The sequence below is a fragment of the Coregonus lavaretus genome (assembly GCF_964263955.1).
Source record: "Coregonus lavaretus genome assembly, chromosome: 28".
Classification (NCBI taxonomy): Eukaryota; Metazoa; Chordata; class Actinopteri; order Salmoniformes; family Salmonidae; genus Coregonus; species Coregonus lavaretus.
Window position 1 is genome coordinate 39,805,904 of NC_140015.1, and position 13,981 is coordinate 39,819,884.

The 13,981-nt window shown below is 46.2% G+C and overlaps 1 protein-coding gene across 1 annotated transcript; it reads left to right on the forward strand.

Annotated features, from left to right (window-relative positions):
* Window positions 1-487: 487 nt before the first annotated feature.
* LOC311103272 (periplakin-like) lies at window positions 488-13,840 on the forward strand (the record flags this gene model as incomplete). Its single annotated transcript, XM_084144804.1, has 3 exons — window positions 488-637; window positions 13,248-13,347; window positions 13,682-13,840. The coding sequence occupies exons 1-3, from the start codon at window positions 585-587 to the stop codon at window positions 13,838-13,840; spliced, it is 312 nt and encodes a 103-aa protein (XP_084000930.1). The 5' UTR covers window positions 488-584.
* Window positions 13,841-13,981: the final 141 nt, after the last annotated feature.

The window sequence follows — 13,981 nt, forward strand, 5'->3', positions numbered from 1 at the left end:
ACATGTGTCAATGTATTACAGCCTGACCTGTAACCTGTAACCAACATGTGTCAATGTGACCTGTAACAACAATGTCATAGTTTCGCTTTGACTGCTTTGACTGCTCTCTCAAACACTTACTTGATCATTAACTTAGCTACTCATGTTCTTTAAATGATAGTTGCATTTTCATCTGAGCAAATGGCAATATGTTGATAACATAGTAGCAATGTCCAGGCGTAAAAGGTGCGGTATCCACCTGTAAGAATAAAAGCAGCCCCGCCCACGCGTTCATAGGTGACAGTTATGCACCACATACAGGGAGGAATCCACAGTCCACCCCCTCCTTTACTAGAGCTCGGTTTTGCCTGCGCTGACTGCTGGAAGGAATTAGCGCTAGTGGGCGTCGCCGAATCTCATTATTTGACATTTCCATTTGTCTGTGGAGCGTACTGGAACATACCTACCTGTCCGAGGAGGAGAGAGAACATACCAGAGAACTCAGAAAGAAGCCTCGCCTCTCGCTACGGGATATCTTCACAGAGAGAAGCAGAAGAAGAGACAGGTGTTTACGGGAGAAGAATCCGAGTCGTCCCGCTTTCAAAATGTTCAAGAAAAAACCCTCGAAGAATAGCGTGACCATCACGCCAACGAAAAAGTGAGTAGTTGTTTCTATGTTGAAAGTTATCTTGGTGGTTATAGATAGCGATTTATAACTTTGTAATCACTGTGCAAGTTTCTTTTAATGTCGCATGACGAAAGATAAAGTCAAGTTGGAAGTTTGACAAGTTGATAAATGACACTCCTGCTGTCAGAATGTTTCAGGATTCTATTTATGATCGTTTATGATAACGCGTATATTATAACTTGACGACGATCCTGGGACATTGTAGCACTATGTCATAGAATAAATTAAGCCACGTTGCATAAGGGTTAAGTCATATTCCAAAGTTTATACAACTCTGGAAAATTGCTTGTAATGATATTGTTTGTGTAGCCTTAGCTTATGTATTGAATGTCCTTTTAACTTGACTCGAGGGTGTGGCTGCATGCTAACGGCAGTAACTGGTTTGAGAACTTTTGCTTTCGGGGTAGAGTGGGAGAAGAGATGGTGATGGACTTCAACCCAGCCCTGTTAAACTACTTTTCACTTCAAGAAAGTATTGACCTCATTTTTTGCCAAAATATAGTAAAATATTAGGCTACTGTATCTGAAAAAATATTTTTGATTGAATCCAATCATATGTCTTTGTTCTTATGAACAATATACATCTATTCTTATATAATAATATAGTGAGGTGTTTAAACATGCACTCCTACCTGTGAATAGTGTATGTGATTGGAGACAAGCTGCCCCAAAAAATCCCCAAATCCTTATCCACAATATCTACATTTTCAGCTGTCACTTTTCACTATCAGTTCATGCGGTCAGTGAATGGATCCCAAATGGCACACTACACCCCTATGGGCCCTGGTCTAAAGTAGTGCCCTATATAGGGAATAGGTTTCCATTTGAGATGTCGCCAGTGTCTCTGAACAGAGAGAGCACAGAGCATGCAGGTTGTCACTCATCGAGGGGAGGAGGGGGAGGAGGAGGAGGAGGAGGGGAGGAGAGGAGAGGAGAGGAGAGGCGGGAGGGGAGGAGGGGGAGGATAGAGTCAGGGCCACCTAGTAATAACATCACTCCTTTGGCTTGGAACATGAGAGGTTAGCTAGCTAATCTGTTTCCAATGGTTATCTATGTAAATGTATGGCTCTGGGACAGAGTGCGTCCCAAATGGCACCCTATTCCCTAATTAGTGCACTACTTTTGACCAAAGCCCTTTTGGGAATAGGGTGCCATTGGGGACAAAGCCTTAATGGACGGCTCATCTCTGACTTCAGGAAGGAAGGGAATGTATCTTGTCCCATATCGAAGGAAAGGCCTAGCTAGCTTTAAAACTGTTTCTAGTTAGTGGATGGAGCTTTTATGTTTCAACATATGAGTCAGACACCATGTTGGAATAATGAAAACCACACACATTGTGTGTGCTGTGTGTGTGTGTGCGTGCGCGCGCGCGCGTGTGTGCGTGTGCGCATGCGCTCCATGGTTTTCCCAAAATACCGGTTGGAGGGTTTCCGTAATCAGGAGGGAATCAGTCCTCCAACCAGGATTTCTGGAAAACCAGGGAATGTATTACTTCCCAGAATTTGATTTATTAGATGTGGGTCACCAACTGTCTTTACTGTATCAGCCTTTAGATTAAAGCAACTCTCTTTTTTTGAGTGTGGACCCTGTAGACTGCATCACAACTTCTGGGGGCAGTGGTTTAATGTTGGTCAGCACATCACAACTTCTGGGGGCAGTGGTTTAATGTTGGTCAGCACATCACAACTTCTGGGGGCAGTGGTTTAATGTTGGTCAACACATCACAACTTCTGGGGGCAGTGGTTTAATCTTGATCAACACATCACAACTTCTGGGGGCAGTGGTTTAATGTTGGTCAGCACATCACAACTTCTTGGGGCAGTGGTTTAATGTTGATCAACACATCACAACTTCTGGGGGCAAGTGGTTTAATGTTGATCAACACATCACAACTTCTGGGGGCAGTGGTTTAATGTTGGTCAGCACATCACAACTTCTGGGTTTCAAGACCCTTTGAAATAATGACTTATTACTCATGCATTATTTAGTGTTAGTGGGAGTCAGGTGGTTAAGAGCGTTGTGCCAGTAACCGAAAGGTTGCTGGTTCTAATCCCCGAGCCGACTAGGTGCCGACTAGGTGAAAAATCTGTCCTTGAGCAAGGCACTTAACCCTAATTGCTCCTGTAAGTCGCTCTGGATAAGAGCGTCTGCTAAATTCTGCTAAATGACTAAAAATGTTTTAAAAAATATTGGTGATCTTAGGGATATTCAATAAGTCTTGATTGGAGTCAGAATGGAATATGAGAATGACTCAGCCTAGGTGGGAGGATATAAGAGTTATTGATTGAATAGAGGTGCAGCGAGTCTACATCACTCCCCTACGGTAGAAATACTATGGTAGAAATACTATGGTAGAAATACTATGGTAGAAATGATAGAATACTATCAGCGTCATGTGACGACCGTATGTTCTGTCTTATGTAACAAGTTATAAGTCAGCATCTCTTCCGCTTTTACCCGACGCTGGTAGAGAGATGGGAGGTGCAATGGAATCTTAGCGACGCGACAGCAGCCCCACCCTCACCATTGTGTGCTGTTGCGTTGCTTTTATAGGTTTTGGTTTGTTCTGGTTGGTGCAGGTGTGGTTCTGGTTGGTGTGGTTCTGGTTGGTGCAGGTGTGGTTCTGATTGGTGTGGTTCTGGTTGGTGTGGTTCTGGTTGGTGCAGGTGTGGTTCTGGTTGGTGTGGTTCTGGTTGGTGCAGGTGTGGTTCTGATTGGTGTGGTTCTGGTTGGTGTGGTTCTTGTTGGTGCAGGTGAATATCTTAGTGTGTGTTAATCCCAGGTAGTTGTTGGGGAAGGAGAGCTTCAAAGGAACAGAACAGGTACCTGTTACAACAGGTAGAACAGAGAGGAGCTGCTGGGCTAAAGGGATTCACACACACACACACACACACACAAACACACAGACAGACAGACAGACAGACAGACAGACAGACAAACACACACAGTCTACAGCCCTGCAGGTGAGGATGAGGCCTACTGTCTGTCTGTCTGCCAGGGTTAGAACAGAAGATTGTCTCATACAGTACATCTAATAGAGGTCTGTCTGTCTGCCAGGGTTATAACAGAAGATTGTCTCATACAGTACATCTAATAGAGGTCTGTTGCAGCCAGGTGTGCTTGTTATTTTGTTATTATGTTTTGGTCGATCTAAAACGGGCATTTTCCAATCACAAACAAGCGTGACAACTGTATGGACCAATCACAAACAAGCGTGACACCTGTATGGCCCAATCACATAGAAGCATGACACCAGTGAGTTCCGAAGCAAAGTATTTGGGGTTAACTCCTCTGGTTGAAACTCATCAGAGCTTTGCAGAGAGAAGTACTAGAGCAGACATGTTTCTCCTATCAGCTGGAGGCTAGTGAACAGAAGCTGTATTCTGTAACGTTGTGACCGTTTCACCTTTCTGAACACACCCTTGACAGATGGCACACAATGGACACATGAGCCCAGTTCCATTTAGGTTCCTAGTACCTTCCTTTAGCTCCGACCCCTTCACAGATCTATTAATTAATACTGAAGGATCTAGGGACCCTAATGGATCTGATCTGGGCCTTGGTTGCTGGGAAGTTCATATTTGAAGGAGTTGGGGTCTAGGAAGGGTTCATCTGATCTGGGCCTTGGTTGCTGGGAAGTTCATCTGGATCTCAGTCCTCCCTCCATACCCTCAATGACTCACTTACCTCCTGGTTTCAATTTGTCCCTCTCTCCCTTTCCTTGGAAATGACTTTACTCCTTATTCAGAGAGATGTTTAGCTGCCAGTTTCAGAATTAAACAACAGAGAGAGAGAATAGATGAGGAAGTGTGGTTGAAAACAGAACATATTGGAACAATGTTTGTTAGCATCCTTCTAATACAAACTGCAGACCAGAGGCCCACCTCTCCAGGCCATCCAAACATGTGATGTACTGTATGCATACTCAACATGTTTGTTAGTGGAATTGTAATGCCGTAAACTAAGGTTCATATGCCGGAAGTTATCACACCATATGGTAACAGCACATCATATGATGAATGCAAACTTCACGTCTCATGACAGATACAAATCAACATAGGACTAATTTGCATATTATTTACATTTTAGTTATTCGGAGTGACTTACAGGAGCAATTAGGGTTGAGTGCCTTGTTCAAGGGCACGTCGACAGAGTTTTCACATAGCCAGCTCGGGGATTCGAACCAGCGACCTTTCGGTTACTGGCCCAATGCTCTTAACCGCTAGGCTACCCAGCCGTCTTATTGCTATGACAGTGTCGTAAGAACTCCTACAAATGTACTAACTTCTACAAATGTACTAACTTCTACAAATGTACTAACTTCTACAAATGTACTTTTCAGGACAGTCTATATGCATGCTCTTTCCTTCAGGACAGTCTATATGCGTGCTCTTTCCTTCAGGACAGTCTATATGCGTGCTCTTTCCTTCAGGACAGTCTATATGCGTGCTCTTTCCTTCAGGACAGTCTATATGCGTGCTCTTTCCTTCAGGACAGTCTATATGCGTGCTCTTTCCTTCAGGACTATCACGATCGTCGAAAGGATGAGACCAAAGCGCAGCGTGTTGAGCGAACATCGTAGACTTTTATTTAATAAAGAAACCACGATCAAAACAACAAACCAAAAATGACGAAAGTGAAGTTCACTGCTGAATACAACAAACAGCAACACGGAAACAAAAACCCACAAACCCCACAGGAAAACAAACAGAAATAAATATGGCTCCCAATCAGAGATAACGAGCCGAACAGCTGACACTCGTTACCTCCGATTGGGAGTCATTGAACCAACCTAGAAAACAACAACCTAGACACCCAACATAGAACACAAACACATAGACTGCACACACCCTGGATCAACAATAATGAGTCCCAGCACCAGGGTGTGACAGTACCCCCCCCTAAAGGCGCGGACTGCGACCGCGCCTCAAAACCCCCAAACAGGGGAGGGCTGGGTGGGCATACCTCCTCGGTGGCGGTTCTGGCTCCGGCCTAGACCACCACCCCACCATAGTCACTTCCCGCTTATGTAGCCTCCTCCAAATGACCCCCACCGGTTTAAGGGGCAGCACCTGACTAAGAGGCAGCACCGGACTAAGGGGCAGCACCGGACTAAGGGGCAGTACCGGACTAAGAGGCAGCACCGGACTAAGGGGCAGCACCGGGCTAAGGGACAGTACCGGACTAAATGGCGGATCCTGGCTGGCTTGCTCTGGCGGATCCTGTCTGGCAGAAGGATCAGGCTGATCCTGTCTGGCGGAAGGCTCTGGCTGATCCTGTCTGGCGGAAGGCTCTGGCTGATCCTGTCTGGCGGAAGGCTCTGGCTGATCCTGTCTGGCGGAAGGCTCTGGCTGCTCCTGTCTGGCGGAGAGCTCTAGCGGCTCCGGTCTGGCGGACGGCTCTGTAGGCTCATGGCAGACGGGCGGCTTTGCAGGCTCATGGCAGACGGGCAGCTCCTGCGGCGCTTGGCCGACGGACAGTTCAGACGGCGTTGGGCAGACGGGCAGTTCAGGCGCCGTTGGGCAGACGGGCAGTTCAAACGGCGTTGGGCAGACGGACAGTTCAGGCCCCGTTGGGCAGACGGCAGACTCTGGCCGTCTGAGGCGCATCGTAGGCCTGGTGCGTGGTGCCGGAACAGGAGGTAACGGGCTGCGGATACGCATCTCAGGGCTAGTGCGGGGAGAAGCAACAGGGCATGCTTGGCCCTGGGGACGCACCGTAGGCCTGATGCGTGGTGCCGGAATTGGAGGTACCGGGCTGAGGACACGCATCTCAGGGCTAGTGCGGGGAGTCGGAACAGGGCATGCTGGACCCTGGGGACTCCCATAACGCCTAGTGCGGGGAGCCGGAACAGGGCATGCTGGACCCTGGGGACTCACCTCACGCCTAGTGCGGAGAGCAGGAACAGGCCGGGCGGGGCTGGCGACGCGCACCGTATCCCTGGTGTGAGTGGCCGGAACAGGCCGGGCCGGGCTGGTGAAGCGCACCGTATCCCTGGTGCGTGGAGTAGGAACAGGCCGGGCTGGGCTGGCGAAGCGCACCGTATCCCTGGTGCGTGGAGTAGGAACAGGCCGGGCTGGGCTGGCGAAGCGCACCGTATCCCTGGTGCGTGGAGTAGGAACAGGCCGGGCTGGGCTGGTGAAGCGCACCGTATCCCTGGTGCGTGGAGTAGGAACAGGCCGGGCTGGGCTGGCGACGCGCACCTTACACTTAGTGCGAGGGACCGGAACAGGCTGTACCGTACGGGGAACACACACTACTGGCTGCACCTTGGGACTAGGAACGGGCCGGACCGAACTGGTTACACACCCCAGTACCTCACGCCGTGCCTCAACACCTTCCCTCTCTGCTTTACCCAGTAGCCCCCTTGACCTGGTAGCCCACTGAATCCTTCCCTTCTCTGCCTCCGTCAGCCCCCTTAACCTGGCAGCCCTCTGACTCTGCCTTGTGGCGGCCTCCTGCTGCTCCGTCGCCCAAGCCATGTGCCCCCCCCAAAAAATTTCTTGGGGTTGCCTCTCGTCCTTACGACGTTGGCTCTGCCGACGCCGTTGCTCCTCTCGCCGTCGCCTCTCCACCGTCTCGCTCCATGGACGGCGATCCATACCCTCCAGGATCTCCTCCCAAGTCCATGACCCTTTACCTTCCAACAGTTCCTTCCATGTCCAGACCCTTTGCTCCTGGACGCGCTGCTTGGTCCTATTCTGGTGGGTTTTTCTATCACGGTCGTCATACATAGAGGAGGAGGACCATAGCGCAGCGTGTTGAGCGAACATCGTAGACTTTTATTTAATAAAGAAACCACGATCAAAACAACAAACCAAAAATGACGAAAGTGAAGTTCACTGCTGAATACAACAAACAGCAACACGGAAACAAAAACCCACAAACCCCACAGGAAAACAAACAGAAATAAATATGGCTCCCAATCAGAGATAACGAGCCGAACAGCTGACACTCGTTACCTCCGATTGGGAGTCATTGAACCAACCTAGAAAACAACAACCTAGACACCCAACATAGAACACAAACACATAGACTGCACACACCCTGGATCAACAATAATGAGTCCCAGCACCAGGGTGTGACAAGGACAGTCTATATGCGTGCTCTTTCCTTCAGGACAGTCTATATGCGTGCTCTTTCCTTCAGGACAGTCTATATGCGTGCTCTTTCCTTCAGGACAGTCTATATGCGTGCTCTTTCCTTTAGGCCAGGGTTTCCCTGCTCTGTCCTCGGGACCCCAAGTGGTGCACGTTTAGCTTTTACCCGAGCACACTACACAGCTGATTTCAAATCATCAACTCATCATCAAGCTTTGATCACTTAAATCAGCTGTGTAGTGTAGAGGACCGAGTTTGGGAAACGCTGCTTTAGGCCTTAGGTCGAATGGTGTTTGGAACAACTGTCATTTAGGTTGAGAGACGTGAGACTTTTTAAATGATTTGAAAAAATGATTTGAAAAATGACAAAAATGGCGTCTTCTGACCCTGACGAAATGTGGGTCCTTTATCAGATACCGTGGTGGCCTTCTATTCTGAAGTGTGTGTGTGTGTGGTGTGTCCGTGCGTGTGATAATGACATCAACACACACACACACACACACACACAGACACAGACACACAGACTATCTATGGCTGGTTAAAAACACAGAACTGCATTAGGGCCCTTTCAACAAGGCCTTTGAACTCACACACACTGTCAAGTGTTAGTCTTTCTGGCTGGTCTCTGTCATGGTTCTATAAAGGAGGATACATGCTGTATTACCCTAAGGTCTCTCTGTTCTATAAAGGAGGATACATGCTGTATTACCCTAAGGCCTCTCTGTTCTATAAAGGAGGATACATGCTGTATTACCCTAAGGCCTCTCTGTTCTATAAAGGAGGATACATGCTGTATTACCCTAAGGCCTCTCTGTTCTATAAAGGAGGATACATGCTGTATTACCCTAAGGCCTCTCTGTTCTATAAAGGAGGATACATGCTGTATTACCCTAAGGCCTCTCTGTTCTATAAAGGAGGATACATGCTGTATTACCCTAAGGTCTCTCTGTTCTATAAAGGAGGATACATGCTGTATTACCCTAAGGCCTCTCTGTTCTATAAAGGAGGATACATGCTGTATTACCCTAAGGCCTCTCTGTTCTATAAAGGAGGATACATGCTGTATTACCCTAAGTCCTCTCTGTTCTATAAAGGAGGATACATGCTGTATTACCCTAAGGCCTCTCTGTTCTATAAAGGAGGATACATGCTGTATTTCCCTAAGGCCTCTCTGTTCCTGTTAAGACAGAAACATGGCTTCTTTAAAAAGTATCCACTCAGGCTATAAAGCCCTATGGGCCTTGATCAAAAGTAGTGCACTATAGTAGTACACTATATAGGGAATAGAGAACCGTTTGGGGCTCACATTAAGTCCTGCAGTGAGAGTGTGACTGTGAATCTAAAGAGAATCGTTTGGGGCTCACATTAAGTCCTGCAGTGAGAGCTGGACTGTTAATCAAAAGAGAACCATTTGAATTTCCACTACTCCGCTTATGCATCTCACATGATAGCTTTTCATGCAGTAGTAGTTGTAAGGAGAATGTATGTTGTGAGACGCACTCACTCACTCACTCACTCACTCACTCACTCACTCACTCACTCACAGGACAGTAAGGAGTCTATTCATCAGCATATATCAAGAAAAGAGAGCCATCCTCATCAGTGAGTTAGAGAGAGAGGGGAGAGAAATGATTGACCAATAATAACCTCGGCCCCAGTTGGAGCCAGTGGACATCAAGTCATTTTTCCCCAGGTGGAGCCAATGCCAGTTTCACAAGAATCCAGCAGTTTGTCAGTGGTTCAAAACACCCAGACTCTTTGCACAGTGTGCAATGCAATCACACTGACTTTTGTATAGATTTGGCAAGGACTATAATGTATTACTTCATTCAAGTGTCAAGCCGGGGCATGGAAACCTGCAAATATGATTACATCAAACTATGAATGCCTTGAAAGGTCACATATGCAAACAGTTGTACATTTCTCATATTAGAACACCTGTCTACTAACGCTATGTATATTATATCTAGTACTTTCTAGTACTGTCTATTTCTATGTGCCTGAAGCTGGGTACTGGGTTTCTGCTCAAGTCCATACAACAGTGATATCTTATTCAGACAATCTGATTCATCACATACCAGACCTGGGTTGAAATCCTTTCAAATCCTCTATCTGGGCTTGATTGAGCTAGCCTGGAACCAATAGAATATGAAACCGTCACAAAAGACCACACCCTGTTCATCAGGCTAAAGCAAACGCTGAAAGTGTTTTGGAATATTTTGAAAAGTATTGGTATATGATAAATCAACCTGTCTGAATAAGATCTCACAATTGTATAGACTTGATGAGAACCCCAGTCCAATACCCAGCTTCAGGCATGTAGAAATAGACAGTACTACAGATAGATATGTATAGCCAACAGGTGTTCTAATATCAAACTTTTTTATGTGTGTTACTCTTCAATGTACTCATAGCTTCATCACTTCATACAGCAGTCCCGTGTAGCTCAGTTGGTAGAGCATGGCATTTGCAACGCCAGGGTAGTGGGTTCGTTTCCCACGGGGGGGGGGGGGGGGGGGTGTATGAAAAAAATTAAATAATATGCACTCACTAACTGTAAGTCGCTCTGGATAAGAGTGTCTGCTAAATGACTAAAATGTAAATGTTATTAAAGTATCATTCTCTGTTACATAAAGGACAATGGAACCTGTTGGACCAGTTCTGTTGGAAGAGGAGAAGAAACACCCTCCTTGAGATGACAGATGATGAAATACTCTAGAAGTAGTTCTGCCCTCAGGAGGGCATCGTAGCCAAGACAAGCACTGTGCAATGATGACCTAGGAGAGTGGTGGTATTTATGTGCCATCAGAATTGTGTTTTACTGGTTGATGGCACTTCACCAACTCCACTATCCATGATAGCAGGCTCCCACGAGAGAGGAGTGAGTCACAAACTAGACTTCCACTTCCAATGACAAGAATAATGGATGGTGTTGAGTCCAATCATGTTTCATCATGTCTTCTCTTCAATAGAGAGTTGATGCGTTTGTGTGTGTGTGTGTGTGTGTGTGTGAAGTATTGTATGAAAAGCAAAGATGATTTATAGTAGCTTATTTGCATGTGCAGTATGATCAGATGGGTTTGTTCTAGTTGAATGCAGCAGAAGGAACGTTGGGTGTTCTGGAAGATCTCCTCTCTGCATGGTGTTCTGAACAGAGCTCAGTGGTTAGTGGGATGGTCTGGAAGATCTCTCTGCATGGTGTTCTGAACAGAGCTCAGTGGTTAGTGGGATGGTCTGGAAGATCTCCTCTCTGCATGGTGTTCTGAACAGAGCTCAGTGGTTAGTGGGATGGTCTGGAAGATCTCTCTGCATGGTGTTCTGAACAGAGCTCAGTGGTTAGTGGGATGGTCTGGAAGATCTCCTCTCTGCATGGTGTTCTGAACAGAGCTCAGTGGTTAGTGTGATGGTCTGGAAGATCTCCTCTCTGCATGGTGTTCTGAACAGAGCTCAGTGGTTAGTGTGATGGTCTGGAAGATCAGCAGGTGTTCAATTTTTTTAACTCACAGGTAAACAGACTGGAGACACGTACTGAAATAGGAAACAGTACTAATTTTAGCCAGGGTATCAGTCTGTCTCTGCTTTAGCAATATTGTTGTTGGCAAGGAAAAGATGGTAGTATTGATGAGTGCAGCATAGTAATGTACTGAGTGCCCAAGCTATATACTGTAGTCTCTTGTTGGCTCCACTGCAGTACTTTTAGGTTATATGAAATATTGCAGAGCCAATGTGTTTTAGTTCATTCATTAGTCTTTGAGTGTGAACAAAGGTGTGTTATAATGTAAATGTTTTCCACAGCACTATGCAAACAGTATGTCAGAGAGAGACAATGGTGGTCCTGGTCTGGTCTGACGATGGGCCTGATAACAAGGCCTCTACTGATACCGTCAGCAACATTCCTCTTACCATGAGGTAGATCTCAATAGTCTCTAACGTAACTTCCTCTCCTCTCCTTCCCTTCATCTGTACTGATCTGACTCGGTGAGATCGGATCACAGAAAGGAAGAAATGTGGTGGATTCCTTCGTGGAATAGTCATGCACCTGTCGAGTGCTCTCTTACATTAGTGTAGACAAAGGAGAGAAGACGAGGAGAGGAAGTCACTTTAGACTATTGAGATGAGGAGAGGAAGCTACTAGACTATTGAGATGCAGCCCATGTTATCTGAACCATGGGAGATGTGAAGCAGGGAGCTTTCAGGTTCATTCAGGGTTAGCAGACACGGCAGGCAGACGGTGAAGTGAGGGCAAAGCAAGTGCGCTTCAGTCAGTCACTCATCTGATTCCCTCCCTTATGACGGCTACCATTTTAAGCATCCCCCACTGAAGAGCTGTGTTAATCCTGACTGAGTCTGTCACTAAAATGAAGACTGGAACTTCATTACTGACTGGTTCCATCTTTAATTTATAACAGTCTGAAGAGTTTATTTATCCCTCAGGCACTGTTTAGTTACTGACTGGTTCCATCTTTAATTTATAACAGCCTGAAGAGTTTATTTATCCCTCAGTCAACGTTTGCATGTCAAAGTTAAACATTTTGTTAAAGTTTAAAGCTACAGTCCGCGCTTGGGAAAACATCAAAGTAGGGTCCTGTTTACTTGTGTAGGCCCACATTATGAGGGAGCAAACAACCTTTTTTCTTGAGGCATAGTTTTAATGTCTGTTGCTCAACTTTATTTTGGTCAAGTCCATTTTCTACTCGGAAGAGAACTCACAGATGGTCTCTAAAGGTTTTCAGAGAAATACAGCAACTGCAGTCTTTTCCTTTTAAAGGGATAGTTCAACCAACTGTTTACCCAACTGTGAACTATCCCTTTAACCTAATGGTGGTCTTTCTATACTTAGCACAGATAGTCTGTAGATGTAACTAGCTGGTATCTTTTCCCCTCAGATGGTCTGTAGATGTAACTAGCTGGTATCTTTTCCCCTCAGATAGTCTGTAGCTGTAACTAGCTGGGGTCTGTTCCCCTCAGATGGTCTGTAGATGTAACTAGCTGGTGTCTGTTCCCCACAGATGGTCTGTAGATGTAACTAGCTGGTGTCTGTTCCCCTCAGATGGTCTGTAGATGTAACTAGCTGGTATCTTTTCCCCACAGATAGTCTGTAGATGTAACTAGCTGGTATCTTTTCCCCACAGATGGTCTGTAGATATAACTAGCTGGTATCTTTTCCCCTCAGATGGTCTGTAGATGTAACTAGCGGGTGTCTTCCCATCATCCCTAGCAAACACAGCTGATTCAACTAATTGCATTCTAAACTGAAGATCATGATTAGTTGATTATTGGAGTCAGGTGTGTTAGCTGGGACCAAAGTGTGACACCGATCAGGCCCCCGAGGACTGGAGTTGCCCATCCCTGGGCTAGAAGACGGTTTTGAAGAATGTTTTACTTGCAATGATTTGACCTACTTTGGTTGAATGCACTGACTGTAAGTTGCTCTGCATAAGCTAAATTACAAAAATGTAACTGTCACCTCCTCATTCCAGGGCGCCCTCCTCTGAGCTGTCTGCTCTGATTGAGAAGCTGCAGAAGAATGCTGACAAGGTGGAGAAGCTCATCTATGAGACGGAGCAGAACCTCAACAAGGTACAGAACCGCAAAGAACCGCATCACACAGAACCTCATAGAACCGCTTAGAACATCATAAAACCACACAGAACTGGATAGAATCTCAAAGATCATCATATAACATTGTAGAACCTCATTGAACTGCATAGAACCTCAGAACTACATAGAACCTCATGCAACATCATAGAATGTCACAGAACCTTCTGATAGGGTCATACCTTTTATAATGCAACAACAACATCATATTGATGAGTCTGGCAGACTGTTTGCATCCTCCTAATTGGCTCTGTGTGGCTCTCGATGTCTTTGACAACATCATATGATAACCTTTGACTGCTCTGTGTTGTATCAGGATGTGAGTAAGATCAACGAGGGCAAGCAGCCTCTGTACCAGGACGACACCAACAAGCGCATCCTGAACTCTCTGGAGCTGCTACAAGGCCTGGATGAGGATGCTGTCGACGCAAAACGCCTGCAGCACCCCCAGGCTGAGATGATCGAACAGGAGTGAGTTATATTATATAGCAGATATACACTATACTAGATATACCTACTGTACCTGCAGCACCCCCAGGCTGAGATGATCGAACAGGAGTGAGTTATATTATATAGCAGATATACACTATACTAGATATACCTACTGTACCTGCAG